The sequence below is a fragment of the Salmo trutta genome, chromosome 11 (genome assembly GCF_901001165.1).
Source record: "Salmo trutta chromosome 11, fSalTru1.1, whole genome shotgun sequence".
Taxonomy (NCBI): domain Eukaryota; kingdom Metazoa; phylum Chordata; class Actinopteri; order Salmoniformes; family Salmonidae; genus Salmo; species Salmo trutta.
This window is the reverse complement of record NC_042967.1, coordinates 834,081-861,084: the sequence shown is the minus strand read 5'-3', so window position 1 is coordinate 861,084 and position 27,004 is coordinate 834,081. Positions and strand designations below refer to the sequence as shown.

General features: G+C 40.5%; 1 protein-coding gene across 1 annotated transcript in view; it reads right to left on the bottom strand.

Annotated features, from left to right (window-relative positions):
• The window catches only part of LOC115202059 (guanylate cyclase soluble subunit beta-1), a 51,338-nt gene extending 32,340 nt beyond the window's left edge, over positions 1 to 18,998 (bottom strand). The window contains exons 1-10 of the mRNA XM_029765918.1: positions 18,858 to 18,998; positions 18,441 to 18,514; positions 16,634 to 16,734; positions 16,334 to 16,452; positions 15,626 to 15,823; positions 13,632 to 13,862; positions 13,294 to 13,410; positions 12,993 to 13,126; positions 9,170 to 9,367; positions 4,342 to 4,579 (exon numbers count right to left, since the gene is read on the bottom strand). Coding sequence (XP_029621778.1) covers positions 4,342 to 4,579; positions 9,170 to 9,367; positions 12,993 to 13,126; positions 13,294 to 13,410; positions 13,632 to 13,862; positions 15,626 to 15,823; positions 16,334 to 16,452; positions 16,634 to 16,734; positions 18,441 to 18,514; positions 18,858 to 18,860 — 1,413 coding nt within the window. The 5' untranslated portion in view covers positions 18,861 to 18,998. The remainder of the gene's footprint in view (positions 1 to 4,341; positions 4,580 to 9,169; positions 9,368 to 12,992; positions 13,127 to 13,293; positions 13,411 to 13,631; positions 13,863 to 15,625; positions 15,824 to 16,333; positions 16,453 to 16,633; positions 16,735 to 18,440; positions 18,515 to 18,857) is intronic.
• Between the last annotated feature and the right edge of the window lie 8,006 nt (positions 18,999 to 27,004).

Below are 27,004 nucleotides of genomic sequence, written 5' to 3'. Positions count from 1 at the left end.
TTGCGAATAATCGCACCAACTGTTGTCACCTTCTCACCAAGCTGCTTGGCGATGGTCTTGTAGCCCATTCCAGCCTTGTGTAGGTCTACAATCTTGTCCCTGACATCCTTGGAGAGCTCTTTGGTCTTGGCCATGGTGGAGAGTTTGGAATCTGATTGATTGATTGCTTCTGTGGACAGGTATTTTTTTATACAGGTAACAAGTTGAGATTAGGAGCACTCCCTTTAAGAATGTGTGCTCCTAATCTCAGCTCATTACCTGTATAAAAGACACCTGGGAGCCAGAAATCTTTCTGATTGAGAGGGGGTCAAATACTTATTTCCCTCATTAAAATGCAAATCAATTTATAACATTTTTGACATGCGTTTTTCTGGATTTTTTTGTTGTTATTCTGTCTCTCACTGTTCAAATAAACCTACCATTAAAATTATAGACTGATCATTTCTTTGTCAGTGGGCAAACGTACAAAATCAGCAGGGGATCAAATACTTTTTTCCCCTCACTGTACATCACACTTGTGACAATACGACATTCGAAAAAGTTTGAATTGGTGCTACTATTAAAGGAGCAATCAGCAGTTCGAACAAAAACACACCGCCACTGATTTGGTAAACAGCTGAGGGATGGGGCTGGAGAAATGCAAACACTTTCAAACTCATGGACAGGGCTATGGATACAAGGACTGACTATCCATCATAGCAACATTATAGTTTTAACCATGTTTTAAGGCTATACAGTATTTCTTTCCACATTTAGATTGTTTACAAACAAAGGAGTAAAACAAGCTTATATTTTGGATTCTGATGGGGTACAACAGAGGAATCTGTAAGTTAAATTCTTCAAGAATCAATGGGTGTATATACCATTTAATACAATCTAAAAATGGATGCAGAACTGCAGATTACCCTTTTTAGTTGATATAATACTGTATACCACAGATATAGATGAGATTCCGATGAATGTTAACCAACCATTCTGCAACAAACTGAAGATTAAAATTGATGGATTTACATAATGAAAGCATATCTTTAATGTAAATGTTTATAGAACATTCCATTTTTCAAACAGCTTGCTGTAAAGTCTTGACATACAAAAAATGTAATTTGTTTTGTAGCAATTTAACTCTTAGCCTACAATTTCCTCGCTGCGCCGAAATCAAAATCCCAATCCTTCTGTTTAAGCATGAGACCTGTTTTTTCCCCCCCCTCCCCCTCTCATGGGCTGCGTCTCAATCCACAAAAATCCGCCAATATTGCTCTTCCACATCTGGGGTGAAAGGTGACAGAGCTAGACAGTGTTTATCAGACCATAAGACATCCCGAAAAGACATCCCGTCTGTAGCATCCGAATGGTTTGGGCTACACACTAAAATGACACCTCTGTGGAAAGCTGAGACTCTCACAAACACAATGTTGTTCTCTAGGACGCACACAAGACTCGTCTGAAGGTCCCTGGTACCAGTAAACAGATATATACAGTTGAGGTCAGAAGTTTACATACACCTTAGCCAAATACATTTAAACTCAGTTTTTCACAATTCCTGACATTTAATCCAAGTACAAATTCCCTGTCTAAGGTCAGTAAGGATCACCACTTCCTATAAAGAATGTGAAAATGTCAGAATAATAGTAGAGTGATTTATTTCAGCTTTTTATTTCTTTCATTACATTCCCAGTGGTTCAGAAGTTTACATATACTCAATTTGTATTTGGTAGCATTGCCTTTAAATTGTTTAATTTAGGTCAAACATTTTGGGTAGCCTTCCACAAGCTTCCCACAATAAGTTGGGTGAATTTTGGCCCATTCCTCCTGACAGAGCTGGTGTAACTGAGTCAGGTTTGTAGGCCTCCTTGCTCGCACACGCTTCTTCAGTTCTGCCAACAAATTTTCTATAGGATTGAGGTCAGGGCTTTGTGATGGCCACTCCAATACCTTGACTTTGTTGTCCTTAAGCCATTTTGCCACAATTTTGGAAGTATGCTTGGGGTCATTGTCCATTTGGGAGACCCATTTGCGACCAAACTTTAACTTCCTGACTGATGTCTTGATGTTGCTTCAATATACCACATAATTTCCCCTCATGATGCCATCTATTTTGTGAAGTGCACAAGTCCCTCCTGCAGCAAAGCAGCCCCACAACATGACGCTGCCACCCCCGTGCTTCATGGTTGGGATGGTGTTCTTCAGCTTGCAAGCCTCCCCCTTCTTCCTCCAAACATAATGATGGTCATTATGGCCAAACAGTTCTATTTTTGTTTCATCAGACCAGAGGACATTTCTCCAAAAGGTATGATCTTTGTCCCCATGTGCAGTTGCAAACCGTAGTCTGGCTTTTTTATGGCGGTTTTGGAGCAGTGGCTTCTTCCTTGCTGAGCGACCTTTCAGGTTATGTCGATATAGGACTCGTTTTACTGTGGATATAGATACTGTTGTACCAGTTTCCTCCAGCATCTTCACAAGGTCCTTTGCTGTTGTTCTGGGATTGATTTGCACTTCTCGCACCAAAGTACGTTCATCTCTAGGAGACAGAACGCGTCTTCTTCTTGAGCGATATGACGGCTGCTTGGTCCCATGGTGTTTATACTTGCTTACTATTGTTTGTACAGATGAACGTGGTACCTTCAGGTGTTTGGAAATTGCTCCCAAGGATGAACCAGATTTGTGAAGGTATACAATTCTTGGCTGATTTCTTTTGATTTTCCCATGATGTCAAGCAAAGAGGCACTGAGTTTGGAGGTAGGCCTTGAAATACATCCACAGGTACACCTCCAATTGACTCAAATTTTGATAATTAGCATATCAGAAGCTTCTAAAGCCATGACATCATTTTCTGGAATATTTCAAGCTGTTTAAAGGCACAGTCAACTTAGTGTGTGTAAACTTCTGACCCACTGGAATTGTGATACAGTTAATTATAAGTGAAATAATCTGTCGGTAAACAATTGTTGGAAAAATTACTTGTCATGCACAAAATAGATGTCCTAACCGACTTGTCAAAACTATATAGTTTGTTAACAAGAAATGTGTGGAGTGGTTGAAAAACAAGTTATGTCTCCATCCTAAGTGTTTGTAAACTTCCGATTTCAACTGTATATGGTAGTATATATGGAGATGCTTTAGTGCTTAAAATAAGGGGATAGATGCATGTCAAATGTTTTTTTAAATATAGTTTCCTTTCAGATATAGGACAGACACTTCAGAATAAACTTATTACGATTTTTTGGGGGACTATTTGTTGTTCCATGTAGTGAATCTGTTATTCAATGTGTTTCTACTAGCCAAAAGCAGTAATGCAAAATGGTTTCAACCCGCCCCCCAACTTTATAAACTTGATCTCCACTATAAAAAGCATCTAGACATTCTCACATTTCTTTTAGAATAACATTTAGTTTTTAACAGTGGAGATTTGTATAAACCTTGCTGTATTTGTCTCCGACATTTGCAACATTGTTTCAATATTCAAATTGGATCTCCTGCTGTCCCATAGTAACGAACGTGTCAGGACGAGACAAAGGCAGGCAACGTTTCTCAGCCTGTTGAAATCATGCTGGCATAATTTTTATTGATATATACAAAAGACAATTCAATTCAAAAAAGGTAAAACGAAACGAAGTGCAGCTAGTTTGCAGTCTTTCCAGCTTCGTTGTTCAGCTCCTCTGAACGAGAGCATATTTTCTATGCCAGGATGAATCACGCCTCATTGTTATGGATGTGTCCAAATAAATTTCACTAGAAAACAGCTTAAACAAATGCAAATGCAACTGATGCTGTTGTTCTGGCTGCAGTGTTTGACGTGACTAGTTAGCCATAGTTGGCTAGCTAGCAAGCAAGGGATAAGAACGTTGCCAGCCAGTATGACAATGGAACATTTAGAACGAACGACTGGGTCGGGTCCATAGACAGAACAAAAAGACAATGACTGGGTTGCATCTCTGGCAATGACCAGCCGGCTTGGGTAGCAAACCTAGATTTGTGGTCGGGCCTATATCTTGTGGATGGATGAAATGGTATTAATAAATTCATCAATAACTTATTCAAATAATGATTGACATTTTCATTATGTTGCTAAGCCGTTGTATAAAAGTGATAATGCCCTCGAAGCCGGTGTTTGGAGGATATATTGGCACGTACCAATATATCCTCCAAACACCGGCTTCGAGGGCATTATTACTTAAATAATGCACGCTCTAGAATGCCCTTCAAGCCAATCAGAACGGAGCATTCAAACAATGCCATGGTATAAGGTGTGATAATGGTGCAATGCATCTGACTGTTGCACATGTGTCAATGTTTTAATTTGATCTGTAAATAAGAGTAGAGAAACAAAATATCCCTTCAAACCTTGTACACGTAGGGGTTCTTTCTCGAGTCGGTCAGGATGTCAAATCGGGTGTAGACGTCGTTGAGCAGATTGACTATCTTGATGGCACCCTCGGCTGACGCGTGTTTGCTGCAAAAGGCGTTGAATCCCACTATGCCGCTGAAGAGGATGGTCACATTGTCGTAGCGTTTGGCCGGGACTGGACGCTTGTGGCGCAACTCATTGGCCACCGACGGAGGCAGGACTGAGTAGAGCAATCTAAAGAAAAGTGAAAAGAAAACGTCTCGTATAGATTTATTTTGTCTTCTAGAGATGTTTTTATTCCCATTTCCCCCCCCCGAAAACATACAGCGTGTGGTCCTGTATGGCTCAGTTGGTAGAGTATGGCGTTTACAAAGCCAGGATTGTGGGTTCAATTCCCGGAGCCATCCACAGGTAAATGTAAATCATCTTGGATAAAAGTGTCTGCTAAATGGCATATACACTGAGTGTACAAAACATTTATTTTCCTCTTTCCATGACAGACTGACCAGGTGAAAACTATGTTCCCTTATTGATGTCACTTGTTAAATCCACCTCAGTCTAGATCAGTGGTTCCCAAACTTTTTTATAGTCCCGTACCCTTCAAACATTAAACCTCCAGCTGCATACCCCCTCTAGCACCAGGGTCAGTGCACTCAAATGTTTTTTTGCCATCATTGTAAGCTTGCCACACACACACACACACACTATACAATACATTTATTAAACATAAGAATGACTGAGTTTGTCACAACCCGGCTCGTGGGAAGTGACAAAGAGCTCTTATAGAACCAGGGCACAAATAATAATATAATAATCAATAATGTTGCTCTTTATTTAGCCATCTTACATATAAAACCTTATTTATTCATCAAACTGAATAACTCACCACAGGTTAATGAGAAGGGTTTGCTTGAAAGGATGCACAAAACTCTGCTGTGTTGTGTTGTATGAGAGAGTCTGTCTTAAATCATTTTTCACACAGTCTGTGTGAAAAATGACACTTTCGTTTTCATGCTAGTGAGGGCCAGGAATCCACTCTCACATAAGTACGTGGTTGCAAAGGGCATCAGTGTCTTAACACAATTTGCCAAGGCAGGATATTTTGAGCGCAGCCCAATCCAGAAATCTGGCAGTGGCTTCTGATTTAAATAGAATTTTCACAGAACTGCTTGTTGCATCTTCGATGAGGCTCTCTTGTTCAGATATCGGTAAGTGGACTGGAGGCAGGGCATGAAAGGGATAACAAATCCAGTTGTTTGTGTCATCCGTTTCGGGAAAGTACCTGGTCACCCAGCTCCCTCAGGTGCTTCGCTATATCACATTTGACATTGTCCGTAAGCTTGTTCATTTGCACACAAAAAAATCATACAATGATGGAAAGACCTGTGTGTTGTCCTTATTAATGCAGACATAGAGCTCCAACTTCTTAATCATAGCCTCAATTTTGTCCCGCACATTGAATATAGTTGCGCAGAGTCCCTGTAATCCTAGATTCAGATCATTCAGGCGTGAAAAAACGTCACAAAAACGTGTGAGAAACTCATCATCATGCAAGCAGTCAGACAAAAAACAATAAATTATGGTCAGTAAAGAACTTTAAGCTGGTCTCTCAATTAAAAAAAACGTGTCAATACTTTGCCCCTTGATAACCAGCGCACTTCTGTATGTCGTAAAAGCGTTACATGGTCGCTGCCCATATCATTGCATAATGCAGAAAATACACGAGTGTTCAGGGGCCTTTAACAAAGTGAACCATTTTCACTGTAGTGTCCAAAATGTCTTTCAAGCTGTCAGGCATTCCCTTGGCAGCAAGAGCCTCTCGGTGGATGCTGCAGTGTACCCAAGTGATACCCACTGCTTGCATGCGCGTTACCACTCCACTATATGTCTCCCTGTCATGGCTTTTTGCCAGATACCAACATTTCTTGACCACAAGTCCATTTGATGTCACAAACCTATTTTACGATGTTCCTCTGGAGATATGGGATCAGCAATATGTTGCTGTAGCACACCGAGGTGCAGTGGTTACTTAGGCCTATCGGGAAGGAGAGTGTTGGAAAGATTTTTCAAATACAGTGAGAAACTATTGTCATTCGCAATGGATGTAAAACTCTGTTGTGTGAGGTGATGCTATCAGACATTCCCATATGGGAACTTTCATAGGCCTACATTAGTGCACGTCAGCCCAGGTACTTCTATGCATGCTCAAGCAAAATAAACATTAACAAAGGGACAAACAATTCACACAATGAAACAATGAATGCGCACGAACTAGCAGGAGGCAGAAAGCGCATTCTGGAGAGAGAAGCTCCTATAGCGCGTTTGTCGTCACACACCCCTTCCCTTCTTGTGTTGACATTTTAAATTAGGGATGTCATTTATGAAAATACTAAGTTGTTGTGTAGACCATAACTCAATTATTTGAGATATGTTAACGTTCACTGCCTGCCAGACAAGTCAAAACAATTCTACTGGCTTGCACATCAATAAAGCTGCATTTCTTTCGGATCCATTTGAGTCCGATAGACATTATCCAATGTGGATCTGATTCTCCCTCATTTCTGACATATTGGGTCGGATCTGGTCCACCTCGGATCCGTATTGATTTATTTATTTATTATGACTGGGTTCTGTCGGTGTCAGATTAGAATTATGGATTCAATTTCAAGACCTGAGAAGACCTAGTGTGACATTATGGCAATAACATTTTGAACAGGGTCATTTTTTTTTACCTAAATGCTTAATAAAATTGGACTTTGGATTTTACATACAGTATCAGTCGAAAGTTTGGACACCTACTCAATAAACATTTTTTATTTACATTGTACAATAATAGTGAGGACAAACTATGAAATAAAACATATGCAATCATGTTGTAACCAAAAAAGTGTTAAACAAATCTAAAATATTTTAGGTTCTGCAAAGTAGCCACCCTTTGCCTTTGACAGCTTTGCACACGCTTGGCATTCTCTCAACCAAGTTCACCTGGAATGCTTTTCCAACAGTCTTGGAGTTCACACATGCTGAGCACTTGTTGGCTGATTTTCCTTCACTCTATGTTCCAACTCATCCCGAACAATCTCAATTGTGTTGAGGTCGGGTGATTGTGGAGGCCAGGTTATCTGATGCAGCATTCCATCACTCTCCTTCTTGGTCAAATAGCCCTTACATAGCCTGGAGGTGTGTTTTGGGTCACTGTCCTGTTGAAAAGCAAATGATAGTGGGACTAAGTGCAAACCAGATGGGATGGCGTATCGCTGCAGAATGCTGTGGTAGCCATGCTGGTTAAGTGTACCTTGAATTCTAAATAAAATTGAGTGTCACCAGCAAAGCACCCCCACCTCCATGCTTTACGGTGGGAACCACGCATGCGGAGATCATCCGTTCTTCTACTCTGCGTCTCAAAAAGACAGCGGTTGGAACCAAAAATCTCAAATTTGGACTCCGATCAAAGGACCAATTTCCACCAGTCTAATGTCCATTGTTTCTTGGCCCAAGCAAGTCACTTCTTATTATTGGTGTCCTTTAGTACTGGTTTCTTTGCAGCAATTTGACCATGAAAGCCTGATTCACGCAGTCTTCTCTGAACAGTTGATGTTGAGATGTTACTTGAATGCTGAAGCATTTATTTGGGCTGCAATCTGAGGCGCAGTTAACTCTAATGAACTTATCCTCCGCAGCAGAGGTAACTCTGGGTCTTCCTTTCCTGTGGCAGTCCTCTTGCGAGCCAGTTTCATCATAGGGCTTGATGGTTTTTGCGACTGCACTTCAAGAAACTTTCAAAGTTCTTGACATTTTCCGGATTGACTGACCATGTCTTAAAGTAGTGATGGACTGTCATTTCTCTTTGCTTATTTGAGCTGTTCTTGCCATTTAATATGGACTTGATCTTACCAAATAGGGTTATCTTCTGTATACCACCCCTACCTTGTCACAACACAAGTGATTGGCTAAAACTCATTAAGAAGGAAAGAAATTCCACAAATGAACTTTTAACAAGGCACACCTGTTAGTTGAAATGCATTCTGGGTGATGACCTCATGAAGCTGGTTCAGAGAATTCCAAGAGTGTGCAAAGCTGTCATCAAGGCAAAAGGTGGCTACTTTGAAGAATCTCAAACACTTTTTGGTTCCTACATGATTCCATATGTGTTATTTCATAGTTTTGATGTCTTCACTATTATTCGACAATGTAGAAAATATGAGTCGGTGTCCTAACTTTTGACTGGTATTTTATATGAAGAGTTGTACCTCACACATTCATTGGAATATTGCAATAAAAAAGAAAGACAGAGTTAATGACATTACATGAGGTATAATGTAGCGTTGTATATTTTATAAAAATATGTTAACGTTCATGAAGATCAAGGATCAAGGGAAGATACCCCTTTTCTGATTTTCAGTGGAAGAGCGGTACATAAGTTCCTTCTGAGGCAATCCGCACTACTGAGCAGATTGGCGCTACTGCACTCAAAGTTCAAACAATTTGTGGTTAATTAGGTTTCACATTCACGAAAGGCATTTTGTCAATTTTAAATAAATGTATCATTTTTTTACAGTACAGTAGGAAGTTAGAGGGAGATAGACACAGAGAAGTGGCCACAACAGGGCTCGAACCCCAGTCAGCGGGGGTGTGTGCGTGGTCGGAGTCGGGATTTTAGAAAGCTACACCAAAGACTCCAACACTGCTGAAATTCTATTTGGAGTGTACCACGCACATTATTGGACTCTTTACATTATTATTATTATTTTTTTTTTATGGAAATGGGTGAAGAGGTTGATTCTATCAAACGGTGAGTGCGATGGGTCGGGAGTCTCTACGAACCTGTCTGTCTTCTTCTTCTCATCCTCCAGGGCCCGAAGGGTGTGCTGCAGACGGTCAGTCAGGATCTCCAGTTCCTGGGTCAGCTTGTACTCTTCACGGAACTGTTCTCCCAGCAGCACCAGGTCACGTGTGGCATCGTGCAGCGGGATGTCACTCAGGTAAAGGCCTCTCCGCGTCAGGTCGTCCAGGTTCATCACACTGAACACAGTGTTGGTGACGCATCAGAGGCTGAACACTGAACAGTGGTTGAACACAACCCAACAGGGGCTATGTTCAGTAGGGACAACATATAATGCATTATGATTAGCATGTATGCCCCTCTTATAATAACTAATAACGATCATCTTATAATGATTGTGTCACACCCTGATCTGTTTCACCTGTCTTTGTGCTCATCTCCACCCCCTCCAGGTGTCGCCCATCCTCCCCAGTGTATTTATACCTGTGTTCTCTGTTTGTCTGTCTTGTCAAGCCTACCAGCGTTTTTTCCCGTACTCCATGTTTTTTTCTCTCTGGTTTTGTCCATTCTGCCTACCCTGACCCTGAGACAGCCTGCCGTTCTGTACCTTTCGTACTCTGCTCTGGATTACTGACCTCTGCCTGCCCTTGACCGGTCGTTTGCCTGCCCCCTGTTTTTTAAATAAACTTTCGTTACCCAGATGCAGACAGTTTCGAAGTCTTCTCCGGAGTTGTGATAGATTGACTAAATAAGTAATTTGGGTCAGTTGAAAATGTTATACATAAAGACATAAAGGCTTGTCCTCTTATGAACGCAGGAGGGTTAGCTATGTTATTTTTCTATCCCTTTGTCCATTATCAAGAGCTCAATTCTCTCATCACAATCAATTTCAATAAACTTCAATGAAACACACACAATGTACTCTAGATGCCAAGCTCTCTGTTAGAGACATAATAATCAGCAGGGCCAAACTGATACAATTGCAAAAGTTTTCTTTCCTTCAAGAAACAACACGTTTCACCACCTGCTGGCACCATGCAGGGACATTACTGCCTCTAGATTATCCCTTGATAGAAATAAGGTTTTACCGGGTACATGGGGTGTGTTCCAATTATCTCCCAAAGTGTGAACTTGTTCACTTCCCTTCATTGATTTGAAAGGACATCTAGCCCATGCCAACCAATACTTTTGGTTGGCATGGGACAATATTTTCATGTTGCACACCTTTTAGTTTCCTTATTAAATGCTTTCACTATTTTACATGAATTTATACAATTTATAGTTGGTTTGAGGTTTGTATGACATCTAAAATGTGGAACTATTGAAATGTGAACATATTGTCCCATATACATTGTAATTTTATTGACGGTACCTAACTAGCCCCATAAAGAGAACCAACATCTAACAAACTTTACCATGGTCAGTGTGCATTCAAAGAGAAAATTTACAAACCAATACCCACATGTTTGTGGGCATAACTTAAAATCAAACCCAACCCTCTGACATTGTATTTTTGGGAAAAACTTTTTTTATGACTCAAGTTATCCTAATTACGCTTTTTAGTCACTTCTGGGATTAGAAATGGTGTACATGACTACCACCAACAGGCCGTTTTCAACCAGAAAATGTGTTAACTAAATACAGTACCGTTTGAGACAAGCCTGGTTATAAGACAACATATAAATGGATGATTTAAGTAAAGTGTTACCAAAGATTGTCCCTTTTAACAATCTGTAGTTGCTACATTCAACAAATGACTATATACAGCTGAAATCAGAAGTTTACATACACTTAGGTTGGAGTCATTAACTCGTTTTTCAACCACTCCATAAATTTCTTGTTAACAAACTATAGTTTTGGCAAGTCAGTTAGGACATCTACTTTGTGCATGACACAAGTCATTTTTCCAACAATTGTTTACAGACATAATTCACTGTATCACAATTCCAGTGGATCAGAAGTTTACATACACTAAGTTGACTGTGCCTTTAAACAGCTTGGAATATTCCAGAAAATTATGTAATGGCTTTAGAAGCTTCTGATAGGCTAATTGACATATTTTGAGTCAATTGGAGGTGTACCTGTGGATGTATTTCAAGGCCTACCTTCAAACTCGGTGCCTCCTGGCTTGACATCATGGGAAAATCAAATGAAATCAGCCAAGACCTCAGAAAAATAATTGTAGACCTCCACAAGTCTGGTTCATCGTTGGGAGTAATTTCCAAACGCCTGAAGGTACCACTTTCATCTGTACAAACAATAGTACGCAAGTATAAACATCATCATGGGACTATGCAGCCGATATACCACTCAGGAAGGAGACTCAATCTATCTCCTAGAGTGAGAAAAGTGTAAATCAATCCCAGAACAACAGCAAAGGACCTTGTGAAGATGCTGGAGGAAACAGGTACAAAAGTATCTATATCCACAGTAAAACGAGTCCTATATCGACAATAAACTGAAAGACCGCTCAGCAAAGAAGAAGCCACTGCTCCAAAACCGCCATAAAAAAGCCTACGGTTTGCAACTACACATGGGGACAAAGATCATACTTTTCACTCCTCTGGTCTGATGAAAAAAAATAGAACTGTTTGGCCATAATGACCATCGTTATGTTTGGAGGAAAAAGGGGGAGGCTTGCAAGCTGAAGAACACCATCCCAACAGTGAAGCACGGTGGTGGCAGCATCATGTTGTGGGAGTGCTTTGCTGCAAGAGGGACTGGTGCACTTCACAAAATAGATGGCTTCATGAGAAAGGAAAATTATGTGGCTATATTGAAGCAACATCAAGACATCAGTCAGGAAGTTAAAGCTTGGTCGCAAATGGGTCTTCCGAATGGACAATGACCAGAAGCATACTTCCAAAGTTGTGGCAAAATGGCTTAAGGACAACAAAATCAAGGTATTGGAGTGGCTATCACAAAGCCCTGACCTCAATCCTATAGGAAATGTGTGGGCAGAACTGAAAAAGCGTGTGCGAGCAAGGAGGCATACAAACCTGACTCCGTTACACCAGCTCTGTCAGGAGGAATGGGCCAAAAATTCACCCAACTTATTGTGGGAAGCTACCCGAAAAGTTTGACCAATTTAAAGACAATGCTACCAAATACTAATTGACTGTATGTAAACTTCTGACCCACTGGGACTGTAATGAAAGAAATAAAAGCTGAAATAAATCATTCTTTCAACTATTATTCTGACATTTCACATTTTTTAAATAAAGTGGTGATCCTGACTGACCTAAGACAGGGAATTTTTACTTGGATTAAATGTCAGGAATTGTGAAAAACTGAGTTTAAATCTATTTGGCTAATGTATGTAAATTTCCCACTTCAACTGTATGTATGTATGTATGTATACAGTGATTCTTGAATATCACTTAAAATCCTAATGAGCTTAGTTCAACTGTGACACCCTGTCAGAACCCAAATAGAACCTTGTTTTACTCCAATGTTATTAAACATTGCAAATGTAAACAAACACTTTTATCTAATGGATGGTCAGTCATTGCAGCCATAGCTCTGTATGAATCTGAGAGTAGTAAAATGTTTAGACCCATCCCTCAGCTTTTTACCAAAGCAAAGGCGGGGTTGGACTTTTATTGTTTCCACTGTAGATTGGCCCTTTAAGGCCAGACCATCTGCTGCACTAGAGTAGCTGTGGTTTTGAATCCAATTTAGGTTTCACACACCAACCAAGAGACATCCATCCAGCCCAGCCATCCACCCCAAGTCTAGGACTACATCCCAAATGGCACCCTATTCCCTACATAGTGCACTACTTTTGACCAGAGCTTTATGTGCCCATTTGGAACGCAGCCTAGAAGAGCCCATAGTTTTTGTCTAACGCCACAGCAGCAGAACCTGGGGGAACAGAGGAAGAGGATGTTCTCCGCTTCGGGCAGGTAGATCATCTGTCCCTTCAGCCTCAGGCAGCTGATCTCAGCACCAGTCAGCTCATCCTCGTTCTCCGAAGTCTCCACGTTCAAGAGGCCCTCCTGGAAGGGCATAATATAAACACACGCATGGACACACAAGCAGCCAGGACACACAAAAAATATAAATGTAGCTTTCTATCCAGTTTCTCTATTATTATTTTTGTGATGTAATTTTAACGTTAAATTAAAAAAAATAAAAGTTTCAGTAGTGAGTATTCTTGGAGTACCTTGCTTCGCAGAACGAAGACAGTGTTGATGTGGGAGAGCATGCCTTGGAAGCTGAAGTCTATGTGTGGACGCACCAGAGAGAACACGGAGGGCAGGTTACAGATGCCCGGCTGGAGCTAAGGATACAACAGCAAAACACTTCATAAGGGGGTCATACATACTTATGACAAGTCTTACAATACATTATAACCACATAATGCATTACAACTGCAGGCTACCTGTGAAGCCCATATCTACAGTGCATTATAAACACACTCCTACTGAGTTATAATGCAGTATAAGAGTAGTTATTTACACACATAAAATCTGAATGTCCTATAGCTAAATAGACATAAACCTGCGGCAGCACACGGAAGATAGCGTTGCCGCACTGCGTAAGCATCAGGTCCCTGTCGAACATGAGGTGAAAGGGAAAGGCCTTGCAAAAGGTGTAGGGGCTGATCCGGGTCTCCTGCGTGCCGTTCTCCTCGAAGCCGTCCAGATCCTCATAGAAGGCCTCCTCCTCTGAGTCCTTCTCCTCGATCAGGAACTTGATGTGGTCACACTCCTCACTCTTGTGCTGGATCACCTGGGAAAGGAAGAATGGATTTCATAAAAGGGAGAAAGGTGCAACCATAAAATTAGAAAGAGTGCATGCTATGCTTCCTGTGTTTATATCCTGCTTTACTTTATGGGGACACTCAAAATGTCCGCCAGTCCACCCATTATGGCAATATATAATGTAAGACATACCGGTGGGTGATTGGTAAATGCATAGACATCGAAATACTGTATGTCTTTATATAAATATCTAAGGTTTGGTGTGATGGTTTTAAACACAGTGATGTTCTTGTGAGGGTTACTGCCTGGCCACAACAAGTCCTTTTTAGTCTATACACTGACGTCAAATGGTTTGACGCACACGGTTTCCCTGGCAACGACGAATAACATTTCCAGACTTCATATTTGGAGGGTCTGTCAATTCAGCTCCCCCATTTAATTTTACTCTGAGCCTGGGAGATAAAAAAAATACATACTGACACCTATCTCTGCGATATGATTAGGTTTGATGGTAGAGTTGGCTTTCTCTGAAAATGAGGAGGTAACCTAAGTGCTCAGAGAGAAGATTTTTGAAAGGACTATCCAAGTCTATAACAATGGTATATACTAATTCCACCTGGTGTTTGCTGCATGGACTACTATGCTATGAAGAAGGTACATAACTTATTCACATATTCCTAGCTTTAAAACTATCATGACACTTATATCAGTCTAATAATGGTTAGACACTTTAAAATACACTATCTTACACTATAACTACTAGCTATTTGGTAGTTGCATTACGTCACCTTCTGAGTGTACTAACATTCTGCCCCTTTAATAGACATCTGACCCAAGTCAACAGAGACCCACCAGCATCTCAGATCAAAAACTGCCTACTGAGTGACCAACACTAGCAGTTGCTCAGACCCAAACAACTCCTGAATGGAGAGGGGCATTTGAAAGTTGACCACTGTCCCATTTTGGACTGAAGGTAAGAACCCCAAGCAGCACAGAATCCGAATAACTACCAAGGCACACAAAAAAACAGTGCCTGAGTTAGGTCTAGCAGTAGTTAGCATTGGCTCACGAAACCACCTCTAACTTCGTTCATACTGAATACAGAGACATATAAATGGTATCCACGAGTTCATTTGACTCTGGGGAAGTAGATAAGGGGCCTCATTGCCAAAATCCCGAACTATCCCTTTCATTTCTTAAGGATCTATGGGATTGGTGTCCCTATACCGGGACAGTTGTTGCTAACTAGAATGACGTAAGTAACCGCAAACTTTCCAAGACATAGACATGTCTTATATGGGCAGAAAGCTTACATTCGTGTTAATCTAACTGCACTATCCAATTTACAGTAGCTATTACAGTGAAAAAATACCATGCTATTGTTTGAGAAGAGTGCACAACAACAAACTTGTATCACAGCAACTGGTTTTATACATTCACCTCTGAAGGTAAATAATGTACTTACATTCAGTAATCTTACGCTGATTTGTCATCTTGAGGGTCCCAGAAATAAAATGTAGCATAGTTTTGTTTGATAAAATCAATGTTTATATTCAAAAGTAGGAAATGGCTTCTACAGTTTGAACCCGTGCTGTCTATACATTAATTTCACATTTCTACAAACTTCAAAGTGTTTCCTTTCAAATGGCATCAATAATATGTATATCCTTGCTTCAGGTCCTGAGCTACAGGCAGTTAGATTTGGGTATGTCATTTTAGGCAAAAATGGAAAAAAGGGTCCAATCCCTTTTAAGTAATAATATACTTATTATTTTATTTGAAACAGCACACCTTCATTTCTATTTCTGTGCCGTGGATCTGTTGGGCCACCGTCTTGATGATGCCGATCACAATGTCCTGGAGCCCCTCCCTCTCCGAGTAGTAGTGCAGGATCAGATTGTTGCCCTTCTCCGCGTCTGTGCATCGGAAGGACGGAGCCCTCATCCCAGGGTAAATGGTACCTAGGTGGTCGTGGAGGGCATCCAGATTCTGTATGGGGGTTGCATAAATGATTGAAACAGGAGTTTCTCTCCATTAAGATTCCACTTAGACTGGTCCCATATCAGTTTGTGTTATATTGCCAACTCCTGTGGTCATTGTCATACCAAACACCATAGGAGTTGGCTACACAGCATACACAGATCTGGGAGCAGGCAAGTCGGGCCTAAAGCAGGCCTTTAGAACAAGGTTGCATAACTCCAGTCCTCACTCCTTTATCTCTGTTTCAACCCAAAGTGAAGCCCTACATTTTCTATTTGTAAATAGAGGGTTCGGTCTTGGCAAATATAACTGCCACTGTCCTATTTGAATTACATGGTCAACTCCCCCAAATCCAAAGACGAGGGGGCGGTCACAGAATTGTTTTGGCACTGTACAATTGAAATATAGGTCATACCGTATTTAACTTACGTTGAAGGATTCATAACATTGAATAGGACATTGTTTTACATTAGTCTCTGTTAACTGAAGAAAGATTAATAAGGGAACTGGAGTGCTTACCTGCAAGAATTCACGGACATTGGAGCCTAAAACACGCAGGATGGTGTCATACCCTGATTCTTGGCAAAACTCAAAAAACATCTTCCCAAACATCTGTAGGATACACCCTGCATCAATCTCTGCAAGATAAAAACATAAACACTTGTTGCATACACCATCTCAGTCCCATTGGTAACACTTTACAATAAGTTACCCTTTATAAAGGGTACCATATTTTAAAGTGTTGCCGTACAATTATGTTATGAATAAACTGGTTCAAGTAAAGTATCTTGTATTTCAAAACATGATTAAAAAACATACTGAGAACTTTGCTTGCAGCAGCAACAAGGTCGTATGTTTTGGCATCTTCATATATGATTCTGACAAGGAACTGACCCTCTACATCGAGTTGCGCCTCCCTCCTGATAACAGGAAAAAAGAAAATTTAATTATTAGATATCATATTAACATGTGATTACTACCTATGTAATAAAGAGGCAGTTGACAAGAGCATATGACAACATATAGTATCCATTAAAACTACCTTCATAACATTGTATGCCGTTGTTTATGCCTATGACTGATGTTATAACGACTTAAATAGTTGTTATAAAAGCCTTAAATGAATCCTACATAAGGGTCCTTCAGTAAAGTGATAGCTACACTTATTTGGTCCAAACAAAAACAATCAGTAACACTTTACTTTATGGGGGTATACATGAGGCATTCATAACAACTTTACAAAAAAAGTCATGACACCTTCATGAATGTTGCAGTACCATTAACCTTTGACCTTAACTGCATCGTAGGATTATCTATATTTAGAAGTTACAATGAGAAAATGTATTTGGCATGCTAATAAATAAGCCTGTTATATATCCTAATGAGGTCTATTTGACCTGATTACCGAGTTGATCTGAGAAAACAATGACTGATTTGCTGTGCTGGCTAGCAACCACTTTCTGAGCATGTGATCTGCTGAACAAACGTAAAAATGTAGTGAAAATAAGAATTACTTTTTCAATTGCTCTGAGCTGCAAGATCTGAAAATAGCTAGCTAGCTTGAATAATTAGGCATGTAATAATGTTGAATTACGTCAGCCAAGATAAGGTTGAGAAATATTGCAGCACAATGTTCTTGGGTGATAAAAATGACCAGATTCCTCAAAACACATTTTTCGGAGAGGCAGCTGTGCCTCCGTTCTTATAGGATAGGATGGGATGAATGGGTCCTGGAACAGCGAAGACTGAGGAAGAAAAATAAACGTGGATCTTGCCAAATATTTGAGCACTTTGAAAAGAGGGGATTGTTATCATAATGCACAACCTCCCTTTATCACCACTATTAGAAAGCTAATGAAAATGAAATGATGAGTAAAAATATGGCTCGCCTTCTCATAAGAGTGGTGTAATTTAATAATGAATTATAGATATTGTTTTCTTTTATGCTTGCTGGTGATTTATGGTCACATGGTTTTAAGTTACAGATAGACCCACTATATCTGCTGGTCATGTATCATCAGTGGAATGACATGGCCATTCGTTGTCCTCTCTGTCTAGCAATAGGGGGAGATCATTGATTTCAAAACTATAATATGGTTAATGGACATATTTTTGCATTATTATCCACGTCATATTGGGAGGTTACATAAAGTTGTGGTCAAGACAATGTAGTAAACAAAATTAAAGTGTAATAATGTAAAGTAACAGCAATTGTTATTACATGGTAATTACTTAAGCAGTAGTGTCATTTGTATTTATTATGTAACATTAACGCAGTTATCTACAATTTAAAATCGTACATTTCATAAAACCTTTCGCAACACATGAAGTGTCTGACCTCAAGCCACTAAGCTACTCTCCTACCACATATCTACAATACAAAAAAATCTATGCGTTCATGTGTGTAAAATGTGTTACTACAATGCTGCTACACACAGTTAGTTATAGGAGCAACTTAACGTGAAGCGTTACTAACATATCTATCTACTGAACATACGTGCTGATTCCTTGTTTTGCATTTTGTAACATGGCACAATTTTAGTTTTTATTTTCATTTTCTGCTTTGAATTATGGTATGCAAATGCCCTGTGTCAATCACAAATACAAAACAAATCTTTGAACTCACTTGATGTCTTCCCACACGTCTTCGCCATAATTTCTTAATACAAGTAGTTCCAAGGCGTGATTGACAAAACCATACTAAAACGGATATAAAACAGAAATAAGAGAAACATAAATCAGAAAGTACATGTATGTCAATAAATGTCTTAGAGTGATGGTAGTGTTATGATTCCACTGTAATTGGAAGGACTTGTTCAACAGCAAATAATGCTTTCATTGATGCAACACGAATATTAGAACGATAAAATCGCACTCGCATCACGAATTTCAGTGGTAATTTACAGTGAAGTAGCATGGTGAACAGATATTGTAGCCATAGGCTGATAGCTCGTTCTCATACGGGAAAACACACCACTGCACATCAAAATAGCCATAGCAATCAAATGTCGCCGTGAAATCTAATATGTTGATGTTTACATACCATTTTTACGACCAGTTCTTCACGATTCCCTATCAATGTAAACTGTTATGTCTAAATCAACACGGCACCTTCACAGTTCGCAGATGTTACGTTGCGGCTCCATTCTTGAAAACCTTCCTCATCAGATTGACATTGAATGTGTCCAATGGGAGCTCAAGGACAAAAATACTCACTCGGTAACTGACCACTGAGGAAGAAGTGAGGGTTGCTCGCTGAAGACAGCGTTGTTTATGAAAACAGTCCCATAAAACGTTTTTTATACACTGTACAAGAAAGATTACACAACGAAACCAACCTATTTAAATTCCACAATCAATTGAGAAACAAATCTTAGGTAGAATAGATTATAAACTGGGTGGTTCGAGCCCTGAATGCTGATTGGCTGTATATCAGACCACATACCACAGGTATGACAAAAACATACCTTTTTTTACTGCTCTAATTACGTTGGTAAGGCACCTCGGGGGTTTGCGATATATGGCCAATATACCACGGCTAAAGGCTGTATCCAGGCACTCCGCGATTCGTCGTGCTGTATCAGCCCTTAGCCGTGGTATATTGGCCATATACCACACCCCCGAGGTGCCTTATTGCTTAACTATATCATGCCATTGTTGAATACTCGTTTCTGATTGTCTTGAAGGAAATTATAGAGCGTGCATTATTTCCCTATAATGCACAGTATACTCGATATTCGCGTAATAAGGAATTGTCCTCAACCACTAAACACATTTTCTTTCTTATTGACCCCAATTGTAAAAAAGCCAACTTTTACAATGTTTAGTAGTTATACAGAAATAACAAAACATGCCGAAAAGCTATTGTGCTGTTCAATGTACATGTAACCAGGTCAGAAATCCCGACCTACGGCTCACAATGTTCCCAAGTAGGGAAATAGAGCCTGCTAGAAGAGCCCTGTGGCTTCAGGCTATTCAAATCAAATCGTATTGGTCACATACACATGGTTAGCGGATGTTATTGTGAGTGTAGTGAAATGCTTATGCTTCTAGATCCGACAGTGCAGCTGTATCAAACAGGTAATATTCCACAACAAAACCTAATGCACACAATCTAGTAAAGGAATGGTATGAGAATATAGAAGTATAAAATATATGGATGAACAGTGACAGAGCAGCTAAGATGCAATAGATAGCGAAGGATATAGTATATACATATGAGATGAGTAATGCGAGATATGTAAACATTCTTAAAGTGGCATTATTAAAGTGACTAGAGTTCCATTTATTGAAGTGGCCAATGACATCAAGTCTGTAGGTAGACAGCCGCCTCTCTGTGCTAGTGGTGGCTGTTTAACAATCTGATGGCCTTGAGATAGCCATTTTTCAATCTCTGCCCCAGCTCTGATGCACCTGTGCTGACCTCATCTTCTGGATGGAAGCGGGGTGAACAGGTAGTGGCTCGGGTGGTTATTGTCCTTGATTATCTTTTTTGCCTTCCAGTGACATCGGGTGCTGTAGGTGTCCTGGAGGGCAGGTAGTTTGTCCCCGGTGATGCGTTGTGCAGATCGCACCACCCTCTGGAGAGCCCTGAGGTTGTGGGCGGTGCAGTTGCCGTACCAGGCGGTGACACAGCCCGACAGGATGCTCTCAATTGTGCACCTATATAATAAAACCTAGCTTGAGGGTTTATGGTGAGGGTTTTTGGTGACAAGCAACATTTTTTCAGCCTCCTGAGGTTGAAGAGGCGCTGTTGCGCCTTCTTCACCACACTGTCTGTGTGCGGGGAGCATTTCAGTTTGTTGGTGATATGTACACTTAACCTTCCACCTTCTCCACTGTAGTCCCGTCGATGTCGATAGGGGGGTGGTCCCTTTGCTGTTTCCTGAATCCATGATCATCTCTTTTGTTTTGCTGATATTGAGTGAGAGGTTATTTTCCTGGCACCACACTCTGAGCGCCTTCACCTCCTCCCTGTAGGCTGTCTCGTTGTTGTTGGTAATCAAGCCTGCCACTGCAGTGCTGTCTGCAAACTTGATGATTGAGTTGGAGGTGTGCATGGCCACACAGTCGTGGTTGAACAGGAAGTACAGGAGAGGGCTGAGAACATACAGTTGTAGTCAGAAGTTTACATACACCTTAGCCAAATACATTTAAACTCAGTTTCACAAATCCTGACATTTAATCCTAGTACAAATTCCCTGTCTTAGGTCAGTTAGGATCACCACTTTATTTTAAGAATGTGAAATGAAGGGCCTCCCGGCTGGTGCAGTGGTCTAAGGCATTGCATTGCAGTGCTAGCTGTGCCACCAGAGACTCTGGGTTTGAGCCCAGGCTCTGTCGCAGCTGGCCGTGACCGGGAGGCCCATAGGGCGGCGCACAATTGGCCTAGCGTCGTCCGGGTTAGGGAGGGTTTGGCCGGCAGGGATATCCTTGTCTCATCGTGCACTAGCGACTCCTGTGGCGGGCCGGGTGCAGTGCACGCTGACCAGGTCGCTAGGTGTATGGTGTTTCCTCCGACACATTGGTGCGGCTGGCTTCCGGGTTGGATGCGCGCTGTGTTAAGAAGCAGTACGGCTTGGCTTGGTTGGGTTGTGTTTCGAAGGACGCATGGCTCTCGACCATCGCCTCTCCTGAGTCTGTATGGGAGTTGCAGCGATGAGACAAGACAGTAACTACTAACAATTGGATACCACGAAATTGGGGAGAAAAAGGGGGTAAAAAAAAAGAATAAGTGGAATGTCAGAATAATAGTAGAGAGAATGATTTACTTCAGCTTTTATTTATTTTGAGTCTTGGTAGGTTGGAGTCATTAAAACTCGTTTTTCAATCACTCCACAAATGACTTGTTAAAACTTCTTATGGCTTGAATCCCATTAGCGGGATCGATATGACAACAGCCAGTGAAAGTGCAAATTCAAAACAACAAATAATTAAAATTAATTAAAATAATTAAAATTCCTCAAACATACAAGTATTATACACCATTTTAAAGCTTTACTTCTTGTTAATCCAGCCACAGTGTCTGATTTAAAAAAGGCTTTACGGCGTAAAGCCTTATGTTAGGTCAGTGCCTATACACAAAAAAACACAGCCATTTTCCAGCCAAAGAGAGAAGTCACAAAAATCAGAAATAGAGATAAAATGAATCACTAACCTTTGATGATCTTCATCAGATGACACTCATATGACTTCATGTTACACAATGCATGTATGTTTTGTTTGATAAAGTTCATATTTATATCCAAAAATCTCAGTTTACATTGGCGCGTTACGTTCAGTAATGTTTTGCAGAGAGCCACATCAATTTACAGAAATACTCATCATAAATGTTGATGAAAATACAAGTGTTATGCATAGGATTATAGATACACTTCTCCTTAATGCAACCGCTGTGTCAGATTTCAAAAAAGCTTTACCGAAAAAGCACACCATGCAATAACCTGAGTACGGCGCTCAGACACAAAAACATGCCATACAATATATCCGCCATGTTGGAGTCAACAATAGTCAGAAATAGCATTATAAATATTCACTTACCTTTGATGATCTTCATCAGAATGCACTCCCAGGCATCCCAGTTCAACAATAAATGTTTGTTTTGTTCGATAAAGTCCATCCTTTATGTCAAAATACCTCCTTTTTGTTCGCGCCTTCAGTTCACAAAGCCAAATTCACGACGCACAGGTCAGACGAAAACTCAAAAAATCCCATTACAGTTCGTCGAAACATGTCAAACTATGTATATAATCAATCTTTAGGATGTTTTTATCATAAATCTGCAATAAAGTTTCAACCGGAGAAATCCTTTGTCTTCAGAAATGCAATGGAACTGAGCTATCTCTCACGTGAGCGCGCATGGCTGAGGCTCATGCGCTGCTGGCAGTACTCTAACTCAATGAGCTCTTATTCATCCCCACTTCACAGTAGAAGCCTCAAACAAGGTTCTAAAGACTGTTGACATCTAGTGGAAGCCTTAGGAAGTGCAAAATGACCCCACAGACACTGTAGTTTGAATAGGCAATCACTTGAAAAACTACAAACCACTTCCTGTTTGGATTCTTTCTCAGGTTTTAGCCTGCCATATGAGTTCTGTTATACTCACAGACATCATTCAAACAGTTTTAGAAACTTCAGAGTGTCTTCTATCCAAATCTAATAATAATATGCATATCTTAGTTTCTGGGCGTGAGTAGCAGGCAGTTTACTCTGGGCACGTCAGTCATCCAAGCTACTCAATACTGCCACCATCCATAAGAAGTTTTAACAAACTATAGTTTTGGCAAGTCGGTTGGGACATCTACTTTGTGCATGACACAAGTCATTTTTCCATAATTGTTTACCGACAGATTATTTCACTTATAATTCACTGTATCACAATTCCAGTGGATCAGAAGTTTACCTACACTAAGTTGACTGTGCCTTTAAACAGCTTGGAAAATTACAGAAAATTATGTAATGGCTTTAGAAGCTTCTGATAGGCTAATTGACATCATTTGAGTCAATTGGAGGTGTACCTGTGGATGTATTTCAAGGCTTACCTTCAAACTCAGTGCCTCTTTGCTTGACATCATGGGAAAATAAAATCAGCCAAGACCTCAGATTTTTTTTTTGTAGAACTCCACAAGTCTGGTTCATCCTTGGGAGCAATTTCCAAACGGCTGAAGGTACCACATTCATCTGTACAAACAATAGTACGCAGGTATAAACACCATGGGACCATGCAGCCGTCATACCGCTCAGGAAGAAGACGCGTTCTATCTCCTAGAGATGAACGTACTTTGGTGCGAAAAGTGCAAATCAATCCCAGAACAATATCAATCCCAGAACAAGGACCTTGTGAAGATGCTGGAGGAAAAAGGTACAAAAGTATCATGTACAGTAAAACGAGTCCTATATCGACATAACCTGAAAGGCTGCTCAGCAAGGAAGAAGCCACTGCTCCAAAACCACCATAAAAAAAAGCCAGACTACGGTTTGCAACTGCACATGTGGACAAAGATCATACTTTTTGGAGAAAGGGCCTCTGGTCTGATGAAACAAAAATAGAACTTTTTGGCCATAATGACCATCGTTATGTTTGGAGGAAAAAGGGGGAGGCTTGCAAGCCGAAGAACACCATCCCAACCATGAAGCACAGGGGTGGTAGCATCATGTTGTGGGGGTGCTTTGCTGCAGGAGGGACTGGTGCACTTCACAAAATAGATGGCATCATGAGGAAGCACAATTATGTGGATATATTGAAGCAACATCTCAAGACATCAGTCAGGAAGTTAAAGCTTCGTCGCAAATGGGTCTTCCAAATGGACAATGACCACAAAACATACTTCCAAAGTTGTGGTAAAATGACTTAAGGACAACAAAGTCAAGGTTTTGGTGTCGCCATCACAAAGCCCTGACCTCAATCCTATAGAAAATTTGCGGTTGGAAGTGAAAAAGCGTGTGCGAGCAAGGAGGCCTACAAACCTGACTCAGTTACACCAGCTCTGTCAGAAGGAATGGGCCAAAATTCACCCAACTTATTGTGGGAAGCTTGTGGAAGGCTACCCGAAACATTTGACCCAGTTAAACAACTTAAAGGCAACGCTACTAAATACTAATTGAGTGTGTGTAAAACTTCTGACCCACTGGGAATGTGATGAAAGAAATAAAAGCTGAAATAAATCATTCTCTCTACTATTATTCAGAGATTTCACATTCTTAAAATAAAGTGGTCATCCTAAATGACCTAAAACAAGGAATGTTTACTTGCATTAAATGTCAGGAATTGTGAAAAACTAAGTTTAAATGTAGGTGTTTGTAAACATCCGACTTCATCTGTACCAAAGAAACTACTTAAGTACAGTATCAGTCACAAGTTTGGACACACCTACTCATTCAAGGGTTTTTCTTAATTTTTTACTATTTTCTAGATTGTAGAATAATAGTGAAGGCATAAACTATGAAATAACACAAATGGAATCATGTAGTAACCAAAAAAAGTGTTAAACAAATCAAAATATATTTGAGATTCTTCAAAGTAGCCTCCCTTTTCGTTGATGACAGCTTTGCACACTCCTGGCATTCTCTCAACCAGCTTCATGAGGTAGTCACCTGGAATGCATTTTAATTAACAGATGTGCCTTGTTAAAAGTTCATTTGTGGAATTTCTTTCCTTAATGCATTTGAGCCAATCAGCTGTGTTGTGACAAGGTAGGGTGGTATACAGAAGATAGCTCTATTTGGTAAAATCCATATTATTGCAAGACAGCTCAAATAAGTAAAGAGAAATGACAGTCCATCATTACTTTAAGACATGAAGGTCAGTCAATCCAGAAAATGTAAAAAAACTTTGAAAGATTCAAGTGGAGTCGTAAAACCATCAAGCGCTATGATGAAACTGGCTCTCATGAGGACCGTCACAGGAAAGGAAGACCTAGAGTTACCTCTGCTGCAGAGGATACATTCATTAGAGTTAACTGCGCCTCAGATTGCAGCCCAAATAAATGCTTCAGCATTCAAGTAACATCTCAACATCAACTGTTCAGAGAAGACTGCGTGAATCAGGCCTTCATGGTCAAATTACTGCAAAGAAGCCACTATTAAAAAGGACACCAATAAGAAGAAGAGACTTGCTTGGGCCAAAAAAACACAAGCAATGGACATTAGACTGGTGGAAATCTATCCTTTGGCTTGATGAATACAAATTTGAGATTTTTGGTTCCAACCGTCTTTGTGAGACGCAGAGTAGGTGTGAAGCACCACCGTGAAGCATGGAGGAGGAGGTGTGATGTGTGGGGGTGCTTTGCTGGTGACACTGCCGGTGATTTATTTAGAATTCAAGGCACACTTAACCAGCATGGCTACCACAGCATTCTGCAGCGGTACGCCATCCCATCAGGTTTGCGCTTAATGGGACTATCATTTGTTTTTCCACATGACAATGACCCAACACACCTCCAGGCTGTGTACGGGCTATTTGACCACGAAGGAGAGTGATGGAGTGCTGCATCAGATGACCTGGCCTCCACAATCACCCAACCTAAACCCAATTGAGATGGTTTGGGATGAGTTGGACCGCAGAGTGAAGGAAAAGCAGCCAACAAGTGCTCAGCATATCAGAACTCCTTCAAGACTGTTGGAAAGCATTCCAGGTGAAGCTGGTTGAGAGAATGCCAAGAGTGTGCAAAGCTGTCATCAAGGCAAAGGGTGGCTACTTTGAAGAATCTCAAATATATTTTGATTTGTTTGACAGTTTTTTGGTTCCTACATGATTCCATATGTGTTAATTCATAGTTTTGATGTCTTTACTATTATTCTACAATGTAGAAAATAGTAAAAAAATAAAGAAAAACCCTTGAATGAGTAGGTGTGTCCAAACTTTTGACTGGTGCTGTAATTTATATATATTTTGGCCTCACTAGTGGGGGCCCATCTCAGTGCTAGAGGCGTCACTACAGTCCCTGGTTCGAATCCAGACTATCACATCCTGCCATGATTGGGAGTCCCATAGGGCGGCGCACATTTGGCCCAGCGTCGTCTGGGTTTGGCCGTGGTAGGCCGACATTGTAAATAAGAATTTGTTCTTAACGGACATGCCTAGTTAAATAAAGGTTCAATATATATTTGTCTAATGTTTAGATATAAGCCTATACTTATCATGTCACATGTCCTCTTTGAATCAAACATTTGATCAAATGTTCACTAATAAAAGCATTTATTACTGTTTTTAGATAGATTGTCCTTTTTGGAACATCGAGATTTACAAAGAAAGAACACAATCCCCTTCGTTTAGTCAAAGCTGCTGTGCTGTTGCACTGGTTTTGGCTCACAGGTCAACTTGGATGGGCCTTGTAGTTTCAGTACACTGCACAAAACTAGTGCACTATATAGGTAATAGGGTGCTGTTAGGGACAGAATCAGTGTTTCTGTTGCTTTTTTTTAAATGTTGAGGGGTGGACAAGTTTTACCTCCTGTTTACTGATCCATGTTTCGAGTTGTGCAGCCTATAATGACCGAGGGCTACATGATTGTAATAATAGAACATAACAAAATAAATGTTTTCTTCCTTACCTTTTTCTCAGCCCCATTCTACTTTCTGAATTGCATCTGATCTCCTCCTTTAGGCCTACCATCACAGCTGTCACAATCAAGTCTGTGTCTGAAATGGCATCCTGTTCTCTATGTATTGTAGTGCACTACTTTTGACCA